Genomic DNA, 25697 nt, shown 5'->3' with positions numbered 1-25697 from the left:
TGCCATGGGTTCAAGGCCAGTCCTGCCTAGTGAGTACTAGACTCACTAGAGAGACATAGCAAGACCTTGTTTCAAAAAAAAAAAAAATATCAAGTACAACAAAATAAAATATGGCCGAAAGTTGTGGAGGCCTGAGAAGGCCTAGGATGACCGGATCTGAGGATTCAACTGATTACTCAGCAGCCCATGGCCTGAGGACTCTCATTCACTCTGGTTTGTCTAAGGCCCTTGATTTGTTTTTTCTTCTTTTGTTTTGTTTAATTGGTTTTTCCTCTCACCTCCCTTTCTACCTTCTCCCATGATCCCAATGCTTCCAATTTACTCAGGAGATCTTGTCTTTTTCCAATTCCCATGTAGATTAGATTTATGTATTTCTCTCTTAGGGTCCTCTTTGTTGTCCAGGTTCTCTGGGATTGTGAATCGTAGGCTGGTTTTTCTTTGCTTTATGTATAAAAGCCACATATGAGTGAGTACCTATGATATTTGTCTTTCTGGGTCTGGGTTTCCTCACTCAGTGTTTTCTAGATCCACCCATTTGCTGGCAAATTCCAAGACTTCATCATTTTTTCTGCCATGTAGTACTCCATTGTGTAAATGTACTACATTTTTTTTTATCCATTCGTCAGTCAAGGGGCATTTAGGTTGTTTCCAGGTTCTGGCTATGACAAACAAAGCTGCTCTGAACATAGCTGAGCACATGTCCTTGTGGCACAATTGAGCATCCATTGGATATATACCCAAAAGTGGTATTACTGGGTCTTGAGGAAGTTTGTTTCCTAGTTTTCTGAGAAATCACCATGCTGATATCCAAAGGGGCTGTGCCAGTTTGCACTCCCACCAGCAATGCAGGAGTGTTCCCTTTACCCCATATCCTCTCCAGCATAAGTTATCACCAGTGTTTTTGATCTTGGAAGGGCCTTGATTTGTAAACCACACATCAGCTTCTCTCAGCATAGTGTAATGAACACTGGGGCAGAGACACATGATCTTTGGATCAAAGGGTTATAAGAATAATTTTCTTTTTCGAGTTTTAAAGAACTTTTCATGAACAAGACCAATATTAAAATTATTTTAATATCTCTGTACAAAAATGCTGGTGAATAGACAATTCTGGCTCATTGAATAGCTCACTGCTTCTTTGGGGGCAGAGTGAGGATTGACCTCTTGAGAAGTAATAAATTATGGCTGGGTAATGCGATGTCCTAGGTCTCGGGGACAAAGGTCGTGCATCTCAGATGAGAATCTGATGAAAAGTGATGGTCGGTGACTTTCCAGGTGACTACCTCCTTTCAGAAGCGCTGCCCGGCTAAAGGCTTCTTGGTTTCGCTCTGATCTGATGGAGGAATGAGTCATGTCACCTGACAGCTCAAGGAAATAATATTTCAATTATTTATTTATTGTCGTCGGGATGATGTCACCACCGACCATTCATAAATCTTCAATTGTGAAAAAGAACTCAATTTCCTCATCAATCCTCCCCCTCTTTCCTGTGTCCCAGGGGCCTGCTGGTCACTGCAGTGTGTGGGTCTCTGTCTCCGGAGCCACATGGTGCCCCTGATCCTCCTGGCTCTGTTGACCGGGTGGCTGAGTGTTTTGGCATGCCTAAAAATTTAAAAATCAGAATAAATGATGTAATGATATACTTCAAAGTGTACTCCCTACTCAAATGCACAGCATATAAAATTCTTTGTCTCAAGATAAAAACATAAAGACCTTAGTAGTACATTTGTTTTAAAAGGATAGAAAATAGCAAGCTTAGATGCTACAGGGTTGATTTCAGTGATAGCAAAGCCCCAGTCTAAGAACTTCTTCATCTTTCATGATCATGGTTTGAGACTACATAGTTTTGTTAAACAACCTTCATAGGATTGTTTTATATGTTTGACAGCAAATGAAAGAAGGGAGTGGGGATGAAGGAATTAATAATAGAATATAAAATAGGTTTTGATTAGTTATCCAATCATAACTAAAGCAGCCAAAGAGATATTGAACTTAATTCTTACGTACACCAGTCCTGGCAATTCACTCCTGAATTTTTTTCCCATGAAATCCATTTCGTTGTCTTATTTTTATTAGTGAAACCAAGTCTTTTTAAAAAATAACTTTAAGACTAGTCATTACAGAATGTCATAGTAAGCTACGGCAGTAGAAATGGCAATCTTTCTTTGCAGCACAGGGTCCTTTCACGGAAATGGAGTTCTTGTCTTTTCCTGCTGCGTTCAGGGTCGACCTGGATTCTGGTCCTGTTTGTTCTGGTGCTGTTTATCAAATACAGGGGTAATGAGATGCAGTGAGGTCGCAGGTCCCCACTAACCTGATGATCTGTGAACTCCGGTAATAGAGAACGCTCACGTGGAACCTAACCATGCAATAAATAGGCCCACAGAGGGCTTGATAAATGCCACTCACACGTTGTCTTTGAAAATTACATGCATTTCCATTAAGACGTGTTTTAATCATATTGTTCTTGATGGGTATATTTTGACGTGAACAGTTCACATAATGTACCATGGTGTCTGTTGAATTCTTCTGTACAGCTTTCTCAAGCTGGGGAAATAGGAAGAAGGAGAAAGTTTCTTGAACCAGAGCAACATTCCATATTTTTGCCATTAGGTAGAGAGAGAATTCATTTCTAATCCTTAGCCCAGGAGGTCACATTCCTTTTTAAATTGAGAAACAAAAGCCTATTTAACTAGGATTATGTAAAACTTCCTCCTTCCCACACATCTGGAAGACTGTGCTGCCGAACCCTACAAAGCCTGATTTTCCTCAGAAAAAGCTCAGAGGAAGAAGCCCAGTTATGAGGCCATAGATGCAAATGTCACAGCAAGCGACACCTTCCATTCCCCTCTGAGAGCCCAGTGACGTTGGGATACTCGTCACCAAATCTAACCCCAGTTCCTGGAAACATGCAGTGTTCCACAAAAGAAGAATAAAATTCTAGGCATCTAGACGTTTTTAGTTTTTGAGAAAGAAGTTTAGAAGGCGAGAACACTTGGGAATTGTTCTGAAATCTTTAGTTAGCTGGGAATGATTCTCAATGTTATGTGGTTATTTACATCTGCAGAATTTTAAGATCCATCTCGTCATTCAGACACTTCACAATTATCTTCTGAGAAACTTCTGATGTTTCCTTTGTTAGTTTCTGTCTGGTTTCCCTCAGAATGGTTCCCTCATCTTGAATAATGGCTTTTCTTGCCCTTTGTGGTAACAAACTTCTCATGTGGAGTGGTACATTGTTTACCTTCTTGATGGAGAAGAAATGTTAGAACGGTCATGTGATACATTCACGATCAGGAATTTCACACTGACCGGCTGCACAGGGTGGTTAAAACAATTAGGGAAAGAGACCCCACTGCCGGTGAAACAAGGGGATTTTAAGGCGTTAGGGTTGAGAATGTTATGCAGAAGGACTATGGCAATAGTCTCAGCTCAGAAACCAGACTCTAGACAGACACCTGAAGTGCCACTCAAGTGAAGCAGACCGCGTCAAGTGGGGGGAACGCGAATTAAATAATCCCACACCAGCTCCAAACAAGGTATACTAGGTTTTTCTTTATTAAAAGGGAGACTCGTGGAACAGGAATGGGGTCCAACATCCAGGTGTGGAGCGTGGGAAGAGAGGGCCAAGCGGGCGGACCGTGGCTTTTTTGGTACCCAAAGCCACGCCTCAACCTGGTCCAGCCTCTCAAAAGCCATTGGCTGAGGGCAGTCCCCCATCCACAGGGATACAGTTTTGGACTTTTTCTTTGTGTGTATGCCCTGCCTAGTCCCCCATCCTTAAAAATATATTCTATTATGATTTCAACCAGATCCTAAGCTGTCATTTCTGGCGGTCTGGCTTGTCATCTCCAAATGTCCCGGCAGCCAGGGAACATCGTTTCCAGTGTAGTCATTGCCTCCGTTTGTGCTGTCCAATGAGACAGGCACGCGTCACATAAGTCTGCCGAGCATTTGAAATACGACTAGTCTGAATTAAGAAATAAATTACAACTTGGGGGCTACTATAAAAAAGAGACGATCAAATATGTCATTAATAATTTTTATGTTAATTACATGTGAAAATATAATTTGACTATATTAAGACAAATAAAACATCTTGAAAATTAATTCGTTTGTTTCTTTAAGTTAGGCCTTCTTGTTTGTTTTCTAATTCTGCCATGTTGGGAACTGAGTGTAGGACCTTGAACTTGCCAGGCAAATGCCCAACTTCCAAGCTACCGTCTCTGCCCTATTTCTTTAGTTTGTAATGTAGCTATTAGAAAGTTGAAAAAATACGTTCATTTATTTGCATATGAGGGTAAAGAGGCACACTGTGGCATACACGTGGAGAAAAAGGACAAGTTGCATGAACAGGTCCTCTCCTTCCATCGTGTAGACCCCCAGGGATCCACAGGCTTGGTGGCAGAAGCCTTTTTCTTCTGAGCCCTCTGGCCTGCAAACTGGAGTCAGTTATATAGCTCTGGTATCTTACTAGAGTTACATTAGTAGCCCCTCATGTTTTGATCCTCCAGTCCATTATCCGCACAGTGATTTGTCTGAAAATTGGATTTGTCTCATGGCTTTGACTTTGTAAACAGAATAGTGGGAATGTAAACATAGCTCTGAAAATTACTAGTTATGTTCACTTGGGCTATGGTGTCTCTAAATTCTAGTTTTACTATCGCTAAATAAAAGTTAAAAAATTAGAGGACAATAGTTTTATGTGAATGAAGGTTTGTTTGTGGACTCCCTAACACAGTACTTCTCAGCCACCCCGTCAGTGGTTTATGAAGTCCTCCACTGTCTACTGCAACTTGGCATCTTTCTGTGTGTGCCAGTATAATTCCCATCACACTAACCCACTGAGCCAACAGTTCAGTTTATGAATCATGAGTTCTGTGGAATCTATTCCCTGCACACATTGGCGCTTCTTCCTTGCTTAGTTTCTAGTAGAACCAGTTCAGAGGCTACCTTCTTCAGAAACTCTGACTTGTCCAGTTTTGAAGGGGTCCCGCCAAAGTCAGTGCATATTCCTATTGTAAGGACGGAGTCACAGTGGAAAATACTGCGATCCGTTGGTTCAGGTTGCAACTCTTCAATTTGATAGCTGTGTAACTCTGGAAGAATGCCCTTTCCTCTCTGAAGGTCGTTATTCTTATTTGTAAAAATGAAGACAGTAACCTACAGCCTCCGAGAAAGAGTCACGCATTTTAAATGCACTTTAAAGCACTCTACCACATAAAACAGGCAACAAGGAGCTACCATTGCTTGGATACCTCTGTTGGAACTGTTTGTTTACCCTTCTGCCTTTCCTTATAGCATGTTAACTGCTGGAAGAAGTAACATTGTATCAGTCCGCCATTGTATTGCTAAAGCTAAGCCCAGTGCGCTAAAGTCAAGACCTCTGAGTCCTGTACGTGGTGGTATTAAACAGAAGACCGTCGCCCTGATAAATGATAAACGCATAAACACCACTTGCAGCTCAGAGAAAGGTTAGACCTGACCACCTAGAGGGATAGGCATTCAGGGGAAATTAAAATAAATTGTGTTGACAAACGCAGTCAGATTGTGAGGAAATCAAGCAGAGGACATTTAAAAGACTTTGGCAGGAAGCCCACTGATTTATCTCATCAATCCTTGGGGGAAGCCTCTGTTCCTCCAGGTAGCAACCTGTGAGTGACAACTGGCACTTTTTAGCCCCTCCTCCCAGTTATTCTAAGAAATAGGACTGGTCCTCCCAAAGCTCCGCATGGATTCTCTAACTCCAAGCTGTTAGACTATCTACATTGGCATTGCCTTTGAACAATATAGTACAAATTCTGCCCGTTACCTACTTAATCAAGACCATAGAGGAGGAGGCCTGTGATGCTTGCTGTATCGATAGTATTTTCCTTCTCTGTGGCTGATTAGGAAGTCCTGGTGAACATGTAGAGCTAAAATGGTTACTACAGAAATTCAAGTGCCCAACCTCAGATTCATATGAATAATGATAATTTCAGAGATGGTCCTAGAGCAGTGGTTCTCAACGCTGTGGGGGTCAAATGCCTTTTTCACAAGAGTCACCTAAGACCATCAGGAATATCAGATGTTTACATTACAATTGATAACAGTAGCAGAATTACAGTTATGAAGTGGCAACAAAGTAATTTTCTGGTTGGAGGTCACCACAACATGAAGAGATTAGGGTCCTCGAAAAGTCCCATAAAAGACTACCAGTCACATATGCAATCAGCAAGAGTGTTTATTAATTTAAAAAAAAAAACTGCTAGTACATTGGATGGCAAATGGCAATAGCTGGGGAGACTCAAAGGCCCCCTTTTAAGCAGTGTTAGGGGAATTCTAGGAAGGAAAGATTAGTCTGGGGTCTGATTGGTGCGGTGAGATCAGTCTGGGGTCTGATGGGGGGGGGAGGGGGATCAGTCTGGGGGCTGATTGGTGGTGGAGGAGATCAGTCTGGAGGCTGATTGGTGCGGGGGAGATCAGTCTGGGGGCTGATTGGTAGGTGATTCTAGAAGTTAGGGACTTCCCAGTGGCAGGGTAGGACAAGTTATCTTAGCTAGCAGGAGGCTGTGGTCGTCTGCTGAACTAGCAGAAGGCTATGGGGTGCCTGCCGATTGGTTGCCCCTGAATTGTGATTTTCCTGAGAACTGCTTACTCAGCTCCAGCCTGTTCCAGTAAACTGAAACTAAGGCCTAGTCTCTGAGAGAGCTACTAGCCCGGCCCGCCATGGCCCTTGTCTGGCTCCCTGGTCCTCTCAGAGGAACTGTTCTAAAGGGTTCCAGCATTGAGAAAATTGAGAACCGCTGGCCTAGAACTAATGGCAGATAGCTATTATGAGTTTTGAATATTCTCTTATTTTTTTTCAGTCGAGTTTGGTGTTTCTCTCAAGCTATTTCATAATGACAAAGATTAAATAATCCTCATCTGTCACTAATATTAAAGAAGCCCATTAATTCTGTATCAATTAAAATATTTCAATATTTAAAAATTTATACATATGGATGTTTTGTCTGGATGTTGTCTGTGTACAACGTGTGTACCCGGTGACCATAGAAGTCAAAAGGCAGCATCAGATCCCCTGGGATTAGAGACCTCAAGCTGCCACGGGGTGCTCCTAAAGGCTGCATTATCCCTCCAGCCCCTCCCCCTTCTAATTTTTAGGCTATTTTTTAGTTAGAAAAACAATAGGAAGAAATTCACATAGCTTACTCTGTACCAGGGAGAACAGAGTCAGATATACCAGTGTTTTAGCTACCAAAAAGAGGAGGAATTCACAATAAATTAATAGTGGTAATCATTTCATTAATAATAATAAGTTGCTACCTCATGCATAGTATGTGTCAAGCAGTATTATGAGATTTTTTTTTCTTTTAGGACTTCTGACCTTAAGAATGATTCTACTTATGAAATTGTATTACATTCAGTTTGTTAGGACTTCTGACCTTAAGAATAATTCTACTTATGAAATTTTATTACGTTCAGTTATTCATTTATCCAGTATTTATTAGTGCTACACAGAGTAAATGAACATGCCAAAAATGAATACACGTTTGGGTTCTTTGCCAAAGCCATTGTCTTCCTTCTAATGTCAGAGACATTTTTATCAGACTCTTGTAGCACAGGAATAAGAAACGATTCCAACTTCCCGCTAAGATATATGATACAATGAGCCACACCATATGTAAATCCTTATTGGAAATTATTTTTCTTTGAAAAAATAAAGATAATTGGTGTTGCTGATGCTCTAGTGGGAGCACGGCTGGAAAGGCTGGGATAGCAGTGATTTGCTGATGGGAACGTGTGTCAGACGTACTTAGATTCCTTTGCCAAGTCTATACTTCCTGGGCTTCTGCCTCCTGCCCTCAGGGGCTGCACCAGCTCCCTTCACACTCTGTCCCCTGTCTGGATGGGAGTTGCTGCCCCCTTCCTGAAAGCATAAACAATAGAGAGGATAACGCAGTGGTCGGCCAAGCAAAGGGCAGAGTGCCCTTTCCACTGACTTTGGCACCTGGAATGTGGAGGTCTTTGAAACTATCCTTTTGGCATCGAATAAAGCATCCGTGTCGTTTGAGGACCAGATGGGGAAATACCTTTCTTCCTGCATGTTTGATGTGTGGTGTCTGTCGGGGCAATGGCCTAGCGAGGAGCATTAGAATGTTACAGAACATATATCGAATGCCGTCCGTCCTACTAGACATGAAAAAATACGCTTTGATCCTGCCTTACGTTTTTATCACCTCAGTGTACAGTAATAAAATAGAGGATTAGATTCTTTTCCAGGTTAACTTAAGTCAGCATTAACGTAAGTCCACAACTTACCGGTATTAGAACCTGTGTGTACTCTGTAGTCGTATGTAAATTACATTTGATTCCATCGTGTGTAGCACAGGGGAATGTAAGAGGTATGCTTTCCTGAGAATAGTGATTTAAAACCGTTCTACTGGCCATACCACGACCTGTGTATTTGTGAAGCACATTTCCATTTTAGAGATGTAGACTTTTAGCTTATTAGGTAAGTGGATGTAACTTTATTTTTACACTTCTATTGGGCCTGTTGGGCTTCCATGTCTTGTATGCAACTGTTGGTTCCGCCATATTCCAGTCATAAGGCCTACTATTTTTCTGCAACTATTTCTGTCAGCTTCTAGAAGTCTCTAGATGTCACACAGTTAATTGTCACGGTGGCTAGTTGAGACTTGCGTCAGACTGTTATCTTCATTTTATTCATGAGGAAATTGAAACGTTAAGGAATTTCCTGCAACGACAAGTTACTAAAAGACCTAAGATTTATTCCTAAGCCTTTCTGGCTTGGTGTCTTCTGAACCTCGTCAGAATCTACTGTACCGTGACTGTCTACTCTGCAGGGACCATTTGAGCCAAGTAGCAATACGTATCATGTGTTTCCTTATTGGAGCACGGAACTGACCTGTGCTGCTTAGTTCTCGGACTGAGGTTGCATTCTGTGTCCCCGCAGGGTTGAATGTAGCAACTGTGAGACTGGAGAGCAGTGTGGTACCATCATGCATGGAAATGCCGTGACCTTCTGTGAGCCGTATGGTCCTCGGGAGCTGGTGAGTATGTGCCGCTGAGGTCCATCCTGTCATTACGGTGCTTGCTCTGCTTTGCCAGCACAAGTTTCTCTCGCGCTCTAGGAGTTCAGACGAAAATTGGAAGTATTATTTGTACTATTATTGCTGTCTCAAAATTGAGAAGGGTGGTTTTATGATCATTTCTAAATATAAACATGACGGTTCTCATCAGTTTGTCTCACTAAACGTGATTCGTCACTGTAATTACATGTGTTAAATACAGATGTGATCATGTATATCACATGCACACAATACATGTCATATTTAAATGCATGTGACTAAATTCTTTTTTATCTAAAGAATTTTATTAAGTAGTGTTATCAAAAGCATTAGTTTCAAAAAACAAAAACAAACAATAAACAATCAAAAAGCGTGAATTTTCTCATCATTTACATAGGCAAAAAAGTTACTGTTATATCTATTTTCTGTGAGCCTAAATGACAGACTGCTTTCAAAATGGACCATGAAAGTCTTTCTAGTGTTGTGTATCACAGAGAGAGTAAGATAATAGACAACAAAATAGAAGGAGCTACAAGAGAAGGCAATGTAGCCTGAATCCTACTTATTTTCCTGGAAAATATAGTACACTAAAAAATTTATCTAAATAAAAACAACATGTAATTAAAATAATACTATTCTCAGTTAACTAGCAAAAATCTTATGAATTGATAAATAAAATGTACATTTTAAGAAAGCAAGGTACTGAAATGACCCTTTTTTGCTGAATTCTTATATAAAGCCTTTTTCTTATCCTTACTATTTTCTCTTTCCAAGTCAAGAGTTTCTTATGATGTTAAACTTTGGTTCCTAACAACAGATAAACTCCAACAGATTTCTCTTTTAAAGAATGTACTGAATAAGTGAGTTTGTTTTTAAGTAATTCATGCCAAGCGACCCTAGAGTTACTCTTATTTAATTTCCGTGTTAGCCATTGCTTGAGAAGGTCAATCGTGGGATTATATGTGCAATGAGCATGCTAAATTAAAAACAGCGCAACCACTCCCTTTGTTTTCGTCTTCCTTTCTGACGTGATGACTGCATTCATTTTACATCCCTGAAAAGGACATCGAAGCCTTGTGACGCTAGGTCCCACTGGCTCAGCCCACTGCCTCTAGCATGTTCGTTGTGCCGCCTGGTCAGTGCCTGGCTCCCCACAGCCCCTTCTCCTCTTCCTCACAATCCTCCTCTTCACCCTGGGTCACACGCTGCGTTTCAAAGTCACTAACTTCAAAAGTGGCCAGAAAGATTAGCTTCCGTAGCAAAGAGGGGAGAAAGCCCTATGTATATGAGCAACTAAAAGATTTAGTTATCAAGATGTGGAAGCCAGCTAACTTTGCAGCATGTTCTTACTTCGTTCTGCTTGAATACCCTTTCTGTGGCAATGGATATATTTAACCTATTGAGGATGTGAGTTTCGGAACACTGATGAATTGAGTTTTCACCTGAAAGTAGACCACAAACAAAATTAATTAGATGCGAATTAAAATAATAGGTGCTTATAATTGAAGTCTCACAGGGTGTTATACCACTGCAGACTCCGGTAGTGAAATGTTCTCTGAAAAAAAATAAGATCAATTTGCTGGTACTCTTTAAATAATATACCATGAGTGAATTAATTATCTAGAAACCCTAAAATAAAATTAATTTTATCATAGTTAATTGAGCTAAGAATAACGGCCTGTTTGAGGAGACGCTCCATTCAGTAATATTTCTGAGAACGTTGTCAGTGGGAGGTAAAGGTATCTCGTGATATAATGCCAGAAAATTCGTATTTCCACAAATTCCCATAGTCGGTAAAAGCAACACGCTCGTTTCTCTGTAGTCCAGTCTGTTTATGATTAGGTTCGGGCCCCAGCTGGCTCGTGTTGAGGTGTAGATGTGAGACCATTCACTCACTTATCACCTTGTCATCTCAGGATGAGACAGAGAGGCAGAGGGATGGTGAGCTTGAGGCCAGCCTGGGACACATAGCAAGAGCCTGTCTCGCAATGTCTACATAATAATAACCTTGTAAGATATGAGAGTGGCCGGCAGTTTGGATTCCCATCATATGTATTTCCCAGAAAATGAGCATGTTCTGTAGATCCTAAGAGATAGAATTCGCAGGAATACTGTTCATTTAATTTTCAGTTTTATACTGCGCCAGTGCCCTAGTGGCCAAAGGATGTGTGGTACCCATGCTGTCTTTAGAGAAAGCCGTCCAACCGAATGTAAAGTGAGAGATTCAGTTGCCAGTTAATATTGTATTTCCAAAATCTCGAGCATTTTTATGGAACCCAAAAACTGAATCCATTTGAAGCTGTTGTACATACAGACTGATGAAAGATATGAGCCCTGAAACACCACTTAATAAACAATAGGCCTGCTTAGTTTTCATAATCCGGTTTCTATAAATTTGTGAAGCGAAGAACCACAAGCCAAGAGTCTTTGTCCGTTAAGGCATTTGCTTTGGATCTACTAAAAAAAGACACGTGTGTTCCCGAAGTCCTAGCCTGGGGTCTGGGTCAGGCTGCCCTAACCAAACAGGACCGCGTCAGCGGAGACATAGGAGGTGGAAAATCAGCGATGGCGTTTGGTTCAATGCGACTACCACAGGCGAGGTGGCCAGTGTCGTGAAAACTGCCTTCTGGGGCTGGCAACGGGGCCAGGACCCTACAGGAGATTACAGCAAGATGTAGCCGGCCGCCCTAGGTGACTGCACTCTGGGTCATGTTGATCTCAGGTCTGGTGGTGTGGGCCCCACTGGCTCCGAAGGAGCTGTTAATGTCTTCCTGCTCATTCCAGCCTCTGGGCTGCAGATAAGCCCCTGCAAGCCAATGCTTTCAGACAGCTCCTGGGCTTGAACTTGGGTCCTCGTGCCTGCACCGCAAAGACTTTATTAGCCTCGCTTATCTCCAAGGCACTCCTGTTGTTTTTTCATAGCTGAGAATTTCACTATTCTTAGGGCCATAGTAATGAATTGAGCATCAGACATCACAGGAGTCCTCAGCCTCCCTTGTGAAGGAAAAACAAATATAGAATCAATGACTAATCAAAAGCCACGGTCACCTCGTTCGCCCCTGAAACTTAGCAGTGTGTCGTGCATAACTTGCTACCCAGTAGCATAGGTCACAGCTGTGTCACTTGGCAGGACAAGTGACCCAGCCCCATTTATTATGTGACCAGGAAAAGTACCGAGGATGCTCTAAGATACTCTGTGTACTAGCAATAGCAATAACGATCGTGATTCTAATTTATATTTCAAAGAAACAGTTTCATGATTCATCTGGAAATCTATTCCGTTCCATAAAATCATTCAGTTTCTCTGTTGGTCGTGTGCCTCTTTAAATCTTAATATGAAATTACCTGGATGAAAACCCATGAGGGAAGATGGTTAAACTGACTTTAAAAGCAATGGGGGGGAAAGCAGATTTCTTTGCAAAGTATTTGATTGTTGGTATTTCTCTGATCTCTCTGCTGGGAGGAAGACAGGAGCCTGAGGACTGGACAGGACAGCTAGAATTCCCTTTGTCTGGCCACATCGCTGATTCGAGTTTGGTATACAGTAGGAGCTCGTACTGACTCTGGCTGAAGGGACTATAAAATGTCCCTGCCCTCCTCTCTTACCTTGGCTGCCTGCCTGCTGGAGTTCTACAGTCACATGATTAAACGTGTCAGGTCATAAAGGAGCAAGACTAAGACAGCATGGTGTGCCTGCCGTACTGAGTATGTGTTTGCACACTGGCTGTGTCAGAGAGAGGAGCCTCGAGAGGCAGCCATATCTCCGTGGATGGTGCTCAGGAGCCCAGGAAATGAGAATTTAGCTTTTATCTCATTAGCACTGTGTGCCTGCTCCAAAGAATAAATAACTTTATACATAATCATGTATGTTTCTCTCCTCTTTCCAAAGAGGAGAAGTTTGTCATTGAGTTCTTTGGGACACTGCAATTTCACAGAAGTGTGGGGAGGTTCTTCCTAGGCCCTTTTTCTTAATATCTCTCCCTTCTCTTCTCTCCTCCCTTTCTCATTTCAAGAAATAGTCTCAGGTCCTTCAGTTCTTTTGCAAAGTTGTATCATCATTACCACAGTCAGTTTTAGATTATCTTATTATCTCCCCCGCAAAGATGATGGCATTTAAATTCGCTGTTTTAGTTCTGTTGACTTAAAGAAAGCTTTTTGACTGCATGCATTTGCTTGGTGTGCCTAGGGGTGGGGCACAGGGATAGAGAGCACACGTGTGGAGTCAGGGGACAACTTGCTAGAATCAGTTCTCTTCCTGCCTTCCACCAGGTCCCTGGGCCTGAACTCAGTCTCGGGTTATCAAGTGCCTTTAACCAGTGAGGCATATCACTGCCCCTGTATTTACTTTTTATCTTGTTTTCTTCTTTTTACTTTCTTTTATATAGTAGTTTTTATTTTTTTAATTTATTTTTAAAAACTCTTTTTCTCACCTTACATGCCAACTCTGCTAACCACTCCTTCCCCTCCACCTTCCCGCCTCCTACCCTCATCCCACCCCCATCCACTCTGCAGAGAGGGTAAAGCTTCCCATGGGAAGTCAACAAAGTCCAGCGCATTGCTTTGAGGCAGGACCGGGGCATCCCTCCTGCATCTAGGCTGAGCAAGGTATCCCTTCAGAGAGAATGGGTTCCAAAAAGCCAGAACAAGCGGCAGGGAAAAATCCTGATCTCACTGCCTGTGACCCCACAGTCTGCCCCAGCCATACAACTACATCCACATTCAGAGGGCCTAACTTAGTCCCAGGCCAGAGTTGGAAGGCTTCCATTAGCTCAGGTAAGCTGTTTCAGTGGGTGTCCCCATCATGGTCTTGACCTATTTGCTCATATTCTCACTCCTCCCTCTCTTCAACTTTGGGAGCTCAGCCCAGTGCTCCACTGAGGTTCTCTGCATCTGCTTCTTCTATCAGATGATGGATGAAAGTTTTATGATGACATTTTAGATATTCATCAATCTGACTACAGGGAAGGACAGTTCAGGCACCCTCTCCACTATTGTTTAGAGACTTAGCTTTCTAGTCTTTTTGTTTGTTTGTTTGTGTTTGCTTTTTTTTGTTTTGTTTTGCTTTTGCTTTTTTAATACAGGGCTTCTCTGTATAACAGCCCTGGCTATCCTGGAACTCTCTGTAGACCAGACTGGCCTCAAACTCACAGAGACTCACCTGCCTCTGCCTCCCAAGTGCTGGGATTAAAGGCGTGCGCCACCACTGCCTGGCTTTTTTCTACTCTTTTACTCTTACTTTATGTCCCACTTTTTGTTTGGTAGCCTTTTTATGAGACTCTTTGGCTTCCAGGCTGATGATAACGTAGAGGAAGGTGATGGGCTGCATGTAGTCCTATCAAAAGCCCTTACAAGGTGTCCTGAAAAGTTGTCTCAATGACTCTCTGAGAATCTTACCACCCAGGCTCAAGTTGGGGTCTCTCACAGTTTGCTCCCCAAAGGGGAATAAAGGAATTTGTCTGTGCTCCTGGCCCACTGGTGAGAATGGTGAGCAGTTGCGGAAGTGTAGCCTCTGTGGACGGAGCTGTCTCGCTTCCTTGTTCCCAACGCCCTTCTCCCCTCAAGTCTGTCTTCCTCTCATACCCCTTGTTTGTATTTTCTCTCTAGACCACCACATGCCTGAACACGACAACCGCGTCTGTCCTCCAGTTTTCCATCGGTAAGTGTCTCTTAGCGGTCCTAGCGATCTTTCTTAGAAACGCTTGTTTGAATCAGAGAATACAACTGTCCTCGATGCTTTCGGGATTGGGAACGAGGAAATCATTTAAAAAGTAAAATTAAATATTTTAAAATATTTCCAGCAGCACGTGGTGTTAAAAGCACTACAGAGAGTCTGTAACATTTTAAAGACTTTTTATTATGTTCCGTTTATGTATGGTGTGTGTTTGTTTGTGTATGTGCATATGGAGGTCAGAGGACAACTTGGTGGAGCTGCTTTTCTCTGTTCACCCTGTGGATCTTGGTGATCAAACTCAGTTTCCAGAGTTGGCAGCATCACCTTTGCTCCTGGCTTCACAGCCCTGAAATATTCATTATCAAAGATTATTACATATGGATGTCGAATGCATTGGCTTATTCCATTGTGGCAGAAATGACTTCCTAGTTACGTTTGCTCAGATTAAGACAGACATATGTTCAGTTTTCGGAACTCTGATGGGTAGCAGAAGAGATAATTATGAGTGGTGGAAAGAAACTAAGATTTTATGTTTGACATAAATAACCTATGTTTAATTTCGATTAATTAATTAATAATTAGTTAATGAAAAAACTACTATGTCTAGAGTTAAATATTTCTTCTAAGGGTTTCTGTGTGAAAAGTAGAAGTTCCTATCCAAAATATTCAGTAACAATCTGCCTTTTAATGAAATGCTAGAGGTTTTGCTACCTATTCCAGTCTTTTTAAAATTTTATAAATATGTGTGTGTATATATATATATGTGTGTGTGTGTGTGTGTGTGTGTGTGTGTGTGTGTGTGAATCAATAAGAAACTTGTACACATTTCCAAAGAGAATATTCTAGAGAAAGAGAGAGTGTCCTCTCCAAGAGACATAGGTTTATCTCTGGCCTGCTGCAGAGTTTGCTGGCATCTGATAACCACACCCTGGCCAGTGTTCTGTATCCCCCCCCTGCCCCCATCTCAACTGCCCGTCTTTGGAGACCAACCACTGAGACCCTTTTCCTCAGCAGCTCCCATTACGTAGTGCATGGCAGTTTTGGTGGCTTGGAGCCCACTGGGGTTGGCTGTACCAAAGTGCGGTTTTCTAGGCATGTGCTTGTTCCTCCTCCATCGGCAGGCCTTGTGTCAGCTTGTGCAGGTGTGTGAAACTGCCTGGTTACCGTTTGGGGTGCTTCTCACATTCAATAGACGAATCAAAAGTGCATATTCGTAAAAAAGAAAATGCTAGCAAAGATAAGAAATGGCGAGGTTTTTAAATTTTTTTCCAATCTGTTAGCTTGCCTATCCTAACCTTCATTATCAAGACGAAATACAGTTCTTTTTATGGTTGTAGTTTGACAATAACAGATTTTTTAAACTGTAGCCTGATAGGCCTCTTCATGGATCTTAACTAGAATTAATGTGTTCTGTTTACTACACCACTGAAAAGTCACAGTAATTTATCTGTGCTGGGGGTGCATTCATCGGGGTTCTGTGGAGTCACAGAACGTATAGAATGAAAATCTCTCTCTCTAATACACACGCGCACACACACACACACACACACACACACACACACACACACACGGATTTTTTTGGAATGACTCACAGACTGCAGTCCAGACAAAGACCAGCTATGAACAGAAAGTCTGAGTATCCAGCAGTTGCTCAGTCCCACGAGGCTGGTGTCTCAGACGGTCTTCTGCATGTGCTGGAATCCTAGTGAAGGAACGGATGTGCTGACCAGGCAGGGCAGCTGGCGAAGAACAAACCCTCCCTTCTTCCATTGTCTGTAGGTAGCCTTCAGCAGAAATGTAACGTAGGGTAAGGGTAAGTTTTTTCACCTCAAGATCTGGATTGACTGTGTGAGTCTTTCATCCTAGATTAGGTTAGATTAGATTAGATTAGATTAGATTAGATTACATTAGATTAGAGGCCTGTGTCCTCCCACCTCAGAGGTCCTGATTAGAAGTGGATTCACCCTCTTCAAACCAGTCAGAAAATCTCTCACAGGTGTTCCCTCCATTTCTGGCTTGTAGTTCCTTCCAGATGGAGGCAACCAAGAATAGCCATCACATGGCGTGTTCTTTTTGTTAAAATAAACATTAATTTCAAATATTATATTCAGGCAATGAAGGACCACAAAGGAATCCATAATTCCACTAGATTTTTCATTTTGATCAAAGGAGATGTAGCATCAGTTAACATGTTCTTTATTATAGAGAGGAAGAAAGTCTCATTTTGTGAGTAACAAAGATGGCATCGATTCTCTATTTCCCAGCCTTTTCAGTCAGACAATTGCAGCGTCAGTTCAGTAGAACTCACAGAAAGGGGCAAGCAGGGAGAGCTAGGGAGTTGGTCGAGAATGTAAGGTTTATCACGTGACATTCAGGACACAGAATAACTCCAGGCAAAGGGTTAAGGTTAGCTGTAGCATCTGACTTAGCCCAAACTTTAATTTTCCTACCTGTTTATATACCAGCTCATATAATTGAGAGAACAGATTTGACGCCTGGCTCCTTTATTAAATGTTATAAAGAGTAACAGAACCGAGGAGAAATGGGCCCAGGGAGAAAGGAAGAGAGAGAGATTTAAGTTTATAACCTTCAAAGTACATTTTTAAAATCTTTCTGGGTGATGGTTTTAAAATACAATTTAATTAAAATGAATTGTAATGTAGCATTGTTTTTTATTTTATTTTATTTATTAAAGATTTCTGTCTCTTCCCCACCGCCGCCTCCCCTTTCCCTCCCCCTCCCCCAGCCAAGTCCCCCTCCCTCGTCAGCCCAAAGAGCACACCGTTGCCTACACTGTGTATGATGCTGCTGGGTAATATGACATCACAGGTGGGATTGTTGCCAGGGTGGTTGTATGTATCTTATGATCATTCATTTCGATGGGTGATTATGAGGTGGAAGGCAGTGACACCCTCCTGTTGGCAGAGATACTTTGGGTGCTACATTTAAGCATGCACCTAAGTCCCAAGGGTGTCATAAATGTGTGGATTCATTTCCGACTTTACTGCCCGTAGTAATGAAATATTAAAATAGCAACTGCGGTTTAACAACTATTTCATCTATACCCACCTCAGAAGTTATGCAGAATCAGGTCTGTGTTGTGAGCCGGGCATTTGCATTTCTTTATGTGTCTTGGGATTCTCCGAATCCATAGAGTTAACAGGACTACAGCCAGGCAGCTCCAGTGACACTGCTGGAGAAGACCATAGAATGTGCAGTGTTTCTCGCGGAGACTCAGATAGCACATAGGTAATAGTTATTATTTGTGAATTATATTATTAGCTACATTTTCGTATTGTCCTTGTAAATATTTCCAGTTAAGTTACAAATATAATCCTCAGGATTTCCAAGTACCTCACAGACCTGTATACAAAAATTGCTTACATTACTAAGTTGTGATTTTAAGTTAAGTTCCTTCAAATATGTGTAATGTGGATAAATATTACCTGTATACATAAAATGCTATATGTATATTGTTCATGAGTCTACATGCACATAAATAAATAAATATGCAAACACTCTTAAGTAGATGACTTTGAACATTAAGAGCATTCTGAAAGCCAAGTTTTGCAAGCTAAAATTTATCAGGTTATCAATAGCTAAGCCATTTTTAAAAAGTGTCCTGAAATATTCTAGGAACTTTTCATTTTTCCATTCTGATGAAAGATCTGGTTTCCATTTCTGCACTGAGGCATCGATTTCCTGCAGTCCTCCTTTGATTCATTGGATTCAACTTATGGAATTTACGGTTAGAGCCTTAAGGGCATTGGCCCATCTCCTTTAGATTTCCTCCGGGATGGGAGGAGAAATTTGAGCTGATGCCCCTTGCGAACCATTATCTTACAGATTTCTCCAAACTGTTTTCTCAGACAGAATTCTGCTTCCAAGGGAAATACCCGAGGCTCCTCGTATCTGTCATTCACTTAACAGAGTTTTACTGGGTATTTGCTTCTCATTCTCTTGAGATAACTTTAGCTGCAGTAAAAGAGAAAGTGAGGGGACAGGCCGTTACAGGCATCAGCTGGGCAGTAGGAGGCACCGGGTCTGCAACAAGAACACTCCAGGGCCAGGTTGTTGCAGTTAGGGTGACAATGCCAGGTTGTTGCAGTAGAGGGTGACAATGTCAGGTTGTTGTAGTAGAAGGTGACAATGTCAGGCTGTTGCAGTAGAGGGTGACAATGTCAGGTTGTTGCAGTAGAGGGTGACAATGCCAGGTTGTTGCAGTAGAGGGTGACAATGTCAGGCTGTTGCATTATTGGTCACAATGCCAGGTTGTTGCAGTAGTCTGTGTGTACAGGTCTCAGGATGCCAGGGCCCATTTGGTCCTGATCATGGTACAATCCAAAGGCAGGGGTTGCAGGGAGCTTCCTAACTGGAAAACTCCTGTGAGCCAACAACCAGAGTCTCCTCCCAGGGCAGAAGAAGACTTCAGCATAGAGCAAGGGATTGAGCACAAGCAAGGGGAGAAACAAGGGTACCCTCCTAACCAGGACTGGCCTGGAAAGATGTGGACAATGGCAGGCAAGTTTGGGCATATCCAAAGAGCCAGTTCATACAGGCTGCAAATTTTAATATTTATTAGAAGGCTGAGTGAGAGTTTTTAGTCAGTTAATTGAATTTACTTAGAATGGCAAACTTCAGCACTTGGGAGGCTAAGGCAGGAAGATTGAGAGCTCAGGGCAGCCTGGCACACAGAGCAGCTTCAAGGCCAGCTTGTGCCACATAGATCCTATCTCAATAAAAACAATTAATTTTTTAATGGCGCAGTTTTAACAGAGGTCCACAAAAAGGCCTCTTAGACAATAAAATATAATTGTCCTGGTTAGTCCAACTGTCAGCTTGACACAGCCGGAGTTGTCTGAGAGACTCTCAGTGTAGGAACTGCCCCAATAAAATTTGCCTCCGGCATTTCTGTGGGTCGTTTCCTTGATGGCTGGCTCCTGTGAGAGAACTTGTGGTACCGTGGGCACTACCATCACCTGGCGTGTGGAGCTGGGCTGTGTGAGAATGCTATCTGAGCAGAACCAGAGAACAAGTGGGTCAGTAGCAGACCAGCTTCTCCACGGCTTCCGCTTCTCCTGCCTGACTTCCTCAGTGATGCACTGTTACCCGGAAGTGGAAGCCAAATAAACCCTCACTTCCCGCCATGACGTTTATCATAACAAATCAACTAGGACTATAATAAAGTGAGTTCTTTAAAAATCTCGTCTTTATCGTTAAGACGGAGCTTTTCATTTGCTGGGTAGACACTTAGATTGAGCCACTCTGTAAGAACATGCTTATTCACTTCTGCCCAGTTCTTTCTTTAGAAGAACAGGAATCATTTGCCAAATAAGGATTAAAGATAAACAGACACCATAAAGAACAATCAGTGTGATTGCGGAGAGAGTTGGTTGGCTCAGTGGTTAAAGCACTTGCCATCTAAAAGCTGAGCAGGAATCTGGACAGTGGTGGGGCACATCTTTAATCTCAGCACTCAGGAGGTAGAGGCAGGTGGATCTCTGTGAGTTCTAGGCCAGCCTGGTCTACAAAGCAGGTTCCAGGACAGGCTCCAAATCTACAGAGAAACCTTGTCTTAAAAATACAAAAACAAACACAACAACCAAAAAAAAAAAAAAAAAAAAAGCTGAGCAGGCACGGCAGCCACTCATAATTCCAATACTCAGAGGACAGACAGGGGAACCTCACGGCTAGCTGGCTACCTAGACTAGCAGGAATTGGTACACTGTATTTATTTCCCCATAAATACAGTGGGAAGCAAACATGGAAGACTCTTGGCATCAACTCAAGCCTCCACATGCACATTCACTACATGTTTGTGAGCACACGCACATAGACACACTTGCGTGCACACACACAAACAAGCAGATCTGATGGTGGGACGTGGGTAAATCTGTCGCAACATTGTAACATTCTTAGATCCAGAGCTGGGGACACACAGATAGAGATTGACTACCAGAGTGACGAGCGGTCACTCCAGTGGCATCGAGGGAAGTGTTAACTCGGTGGTATGCAGGCTTTCGTGACAAAAGCAGATTCAGAGAAATGATGTGAGGATGTCAGTCAGTAGAGGTGATCCTGAAAGGAATTAAGAATCACCGGTAAATTTTGCTTCTACTGACTGGCAGAAATACATACTCGTGTGCTCAGCAGAGTGGAGTTGCTGAGCGCTTTTAGAATATTTTGTTTGTTGATGATTCATAAAACTAATTACCTTTTTAAATTTGGTTTTGTTTAAGGATGTCTAGGGTTTTGACTTGTGTGTCTATGGGATGCTTGTGTGTCTGTAAGTTACTGTTTTTATATTGGGGAGTTGTGTGTGTGTGTTTCTATTGGAGAGATGTGAGTCTCTGTGTTTGTATTGTTTTTTTTGTTTGCTTTAATAGTGTCAAGACAGTGAAAGAGCATTAGATTATATATGCTTGATATTTAGATATTAAAATATGACAGAATTCTTGAGCCTGAATTTTTTTCTTTCCGTACTGCACACACCAAAGGGTCTTTGCAATAAACAAGAGCTGCCTGCGTCATATGAACATGCTCTGAAAAGAAAACTCTGGAATAATCCAAAGTTTAAGGTACTCTTAGCTGAATTGGAAATTAACGAAAAAAATGGGGCTTCATTCTTTTATTAAATAAAGAAATAAAATGCCGCTTTGTGAGAGATTATAGCTCGTGCGGCATAGAGAAACTGTTCACTTTTCCCTCGAGCCCAATTCATAAACTTCTTAATTACTCAGAACTTGATTCAGTAGATAAATTTTCTCAGTTCTCTTAGAGCAGGTAATTCAGAGGGAGGAGAAATTGAGCCCTCCGTAGCTCTGTGTAAATCACTGCTCATTCCCTCTATGAATTTACTAAAATTATAGACTATATTTCAGACTAGAGTCTTGTGCTTTGCAAGAATTGCTATCCTTGCTAAGACCTTCAAGAAGTTATTATTGAATAGTGAAACCTCATCTGAAACATGCCAATCTGTGTCGTACCAATGGTACTCAAAACAAATATAAATAAAATGTGGAATTTTAGAAAATTTTGATGGCAAAATTAATTTAGTCCTATACTTCATGAAGTTCAATACATGTTTTGTTTGATTATAAAATTCTTAGCTACAAATTATATTAAAATTACGTGTTTAGGGCTTAATTTTCATGTCAATGCACAAAACCTAAATATCTATATATAGAATACATCTATATATCTGAAATTAATAACTGTATGGAACAGATTTCGACTGAGGATATCCTGCCTTTCATCACAGGAGTGGCCCGTGCCTCTGTAATGACACATATGTCTTAAAAGACAAGTTTAAGTTAAAAACATACATGACTCATTTTGAGATATACTTATATTTTTCGAATCCTTTTCACACCAAAGAATCAAATGGTATTTTTAGAAGAGACTATTTTATCAGTTTAAGTGCTACAGTAAAAAATACTCTAAGTATAAGCTTCTGGAAAAATTTTAAATTAATTTTTAATTTCTAAAACCAGTAACTAAATGAAAGATGACCTTCATATAAATAAAAATACCTGTTGGAAAGTAAAGATACGTTCTTCTGTCCTTTCACTTGCAATATTCACTTTGAAACCCACCCAGTGGCACTTAAATATCAGTAATTAACTCATAACTGAATTCTGCTAACGTTAATCAGGGTCTTTCTTCACAGAGGGAGTTCATAAGTAGATGCAGGACAAGAAAATGATCGTTAGAATAGACAGTATCCTCCCCAGTACCCCTCCCCGAAAACTCATTCTGCTGCCTTAGCCTGATATCAGGCGCTAGACCGTCAAGTCCTCTGGATTCCTTTGGTGGTATCTGCTTCACTCTGCTTTGACTGACCATTCTGCACATCTGCTTTTACCCTTCGTTGCTAGAAAATCCCCCAGTACTGAGGAATGTGCATCTCTGTGTGGCTTTAGACACAGGTGAACTAAGTGGAGTTTAATACACAGCTGTGGAAAGTGGCTTCGTGGTGCTCCACATCTGTGCTCAGGATCACACCCGATTCTGACTTCTGTAGCAATGGAATAGGCTGAGGGAACTCTATGAACGATACAGATCTCAGTGTGAACCAGTAACGTCCAGTTTCTTGTTGACTAATGAAGGGCACTTGATAAAGGGCCTTCTGTCACAGAGGGGAGCTCTTCCGGAGCTTGCTGTCTACTATATACTGCGCCTGGAATCACTGGTCTTACACCCAGAGTTTTATTTTCGTCTTTACAGAGTTCTAGGAGCACTGGTTCATTTGATTTTATACCAAACTAACCCACTATTACTACAGGAGTAGTATATTAATATGTCAAGTCTACAAGTATTAACCTCCAAGCTGTAACTATACTATGACCCTGGTTTTAAACCTAAATTATTGTCATTTGCAGGACAGTTTAATATTTCTTAGTTTTCATGTTGTTTTGTTCTTCTCCTACTCTACAAAACCTACGTTTTTATAATGTTACATATTGATACAATTTACATCACTTATAAATGATATAAAATGTAATTAACTTTTCTCTAGCGGCGATCTAGCTTCTTGTCTAATACCCCTCCAATGAATTGTTTTTATTATTCCTATTATCTTACTGCATATGACCTATCACAGGATATCATGGAATGGATGTAACATTTCAAGGCAAGTGGGCAAATCGACCAGGAAAGATGAGAGAGAAAGAGGACCGTTTTACGGGATTTTCAGGCCGTGGCTTATGTATATCTATAAAGGAACGGCTGCTGAAGGGGAAGACGGTCCTTGGCTGAGCTGACAGTCTGCCTAGTTTCCAGCAGTGTCTGCCGGTGTTGTACACCCTCCACTGCAGGGCTGCTCCTGCATCTCATGAGGGACACTTGATGTTTCCATGCATGCAAAGCTCATGCCTTGTAAAGCTCAGGGGCCGGGGTCAAAGAGGCCGCACTTTGGTTCATGGGTGAAAAACTGAGCAGGGAGGAATGTGTACCCTGTCTGATCATGCTTTGTGGCAGCCCAGGAAGGAAGTGTCCTGGGGCTGCTAGATGCTAAATGATATAGACAAGAATTGCGACTGAAAAGACACCACAGATAATCACTTTAATTAAAAATTGTTCCATTCTATACAAAGGCACATCCCGGAATAACTCTTGGACCTGTCGAGAACAAATGAACTCAGTTTGGGTAAAGCAGAGCAACCAAAGTTAATGAATTTGATAAAACATTTTATTGATAGAAGTTGTCAATGTAGAGAAATGAATATGTCCATAATATTTGGTCAGCACTGAGTTATCAATTAATAACTATCAAGCATGGAAATCCAGGGTTTATGTCCACATTGAGATTTGCACACTAAAAACACCTCTGGGGAAAATGGCATGTTTATATTTTGTAAGCACAGATATGTTTATGACTTATATTTATAATTGAGGAAGCATTATAATATTGTAGACAGGATTAGTGCACACAAGAAGATTCTTTTAAAGCATTTACCCAAACAGATATGAAGGATTAAGAGAAAACAAAGTAGAATATTTAAATTAATGACACCTCAAAACTATTCTACAGGTATTAAAAACATGCTTTTAAATCTCTCAGATGTGGAAACACAATGTTTTCAAAGCAAGTATTTTCCATCTGCTGTTTTATATCTGTTTATTTTTTAAATGATGATACCACGGAGCAACGATTCCTGCTTGGGTTGGATCTGTCAGTGAACAGGATCTGTGCAAAGAAAAGTGACAGCGTGTGACTTCTTCATGTCTCGTCCCTTAGTCATCTTCCCGTCTGAACCCTCACTAGGGGACCTCTTCCAGTTCGCGGCAGATGGACAGTGACCACAGGAAATAGGATGAGCAGCTGTCCCCCCCCCCCTTTGGTGCCTGTCTCCCTGTTGGTCCTCTCCCTGTTTTCTTCATTGCAACCGCCACACCTATTGTAGAGACGCACTGATTCTCTTGCCTCAGCTTGTGTTTGTGGCAAACGCTGAGTCCCCCCCCCCCCCCGTTCTCGACACTGTTGTTATTAAAGGATCAGTGAAGATGCAGCCGCCTCCAGCAAAAGAGTCGCACACACTCAAGCCACTATCGAAAGTGGGTCGTGACCTAGTGGTCGTCTTGGTTGGGCAGAATTGTTTTCTGAAAAAAAAAATCACAAAGTAGCAGGAAGCTCTTACTATTTTCTTTAATGTCTTGCGGGTACCATGATGGTATTCCCTACCCCAGTGAATCATTTTTTAAAAATCACTCGTAGCTTTTAAAAAAAAAAAAACATAATTATTTCACCGATAGGTTCAGGTTGCCCTTCAACTCTTCCGATTTCAATTTAGAGTGAGACAAGTCTGTTCACTGATGACTGTGGCTTAGGGCGGTAGGGTCACTCCTGGGACAACGTTGTCCAGCCTTCTAAAGCTTTCCTTAAAGAAACTCCTCCATCGCCCCATTCTTGAAAGACAAAGGGGCATGTTGATCCTGCTAGGATTTGCTCCGATTTTAGCAAGGAGCCCTAAGCAGCCAGACTGCGTGCGTTCCGTGACTTGATGGTGTTTTTATATCTAATGCGGTGATTTACACGCTGCACCAAGAGCCTGCTCATCTCAGAGGCTGAGGCGTGAGTGATGGCGGCCTGGCTCTTATGCCAGAGAGCCCTCAGAGGGCCCTGTTCAGAGGCTCCTTGAGCCCACAGTGTTTATGACCCTACTACGTTATCTAGAGGCGTGATTTCTGCCAGTGTTCTTGGCCATCTATCACTCCTGTGAGATGGGTCCTCTCCTCCTTCTGGGGCCCTGGGCTGCATTTTAAAAGGCAGATTGTTTTTTAAAGCAGAACGTTGGCGGGGAGGAGGCTGCTGTCAGCTCTCGCTACCAGGCCCCAAGAGGACAATAGCTCCTTCTACTGTGTCCTGCTCTGATCTGATTTTCTTCGGAAAGTCCTGGGATTACTGGAAAAGGACATAACCCTGTTAAAAAAAAAAAAAAAAAAAAAGAAAAAGA

At 41.8% G+C, this 25697-nt stretch overlaps 1 protein-coding gene across 1 annotated transcript in view; it reads left to right on the top strand.

Annotated features, from left to right (window-relative positions):
* Reln (reelin) overlaps positions 1 to 25697 on the top strand; it is a 420580-nt gene that overhangs the window by 204676 nt on the left and 190207 nt on the right. Inside the window, exons 7-8 of the mRNA XM_050139698.1 lie at positions 8957 to 9053; positions 14676 to 14727. Coding sequence (XP_049995655.1) covers positions 8957 to 9053; positions 14676 to 14727 — 149 coding nt within the window. The remainder of the gene's footprint in view (positions 1 to 8956; positions 9054 to 14675; positions 14728 to 25697) is intronic.

Source organism: Alexandromys fortis, unplaced genomic scaffold (assembly GCF_014885135.2).
Source record: "Alexandromys fortis isolate MF-2015 unplaced genomic scaffold, M_Fortis_MF-2015_v1.1 scaffold_38, whole genome shotgun sequence".
NCBI classification, from domain to species: Eukaryota; Metazoa; Chordata; class Mammalia; order Rodentia; family Cricetidae; genus Alexandromys; species Alexandromys fortis.
The sequence above is the reverse complement of the archived record's forward strand: the minus strand, read 5'-3'. Positions and strand labels throughout refer to the sequence as shown.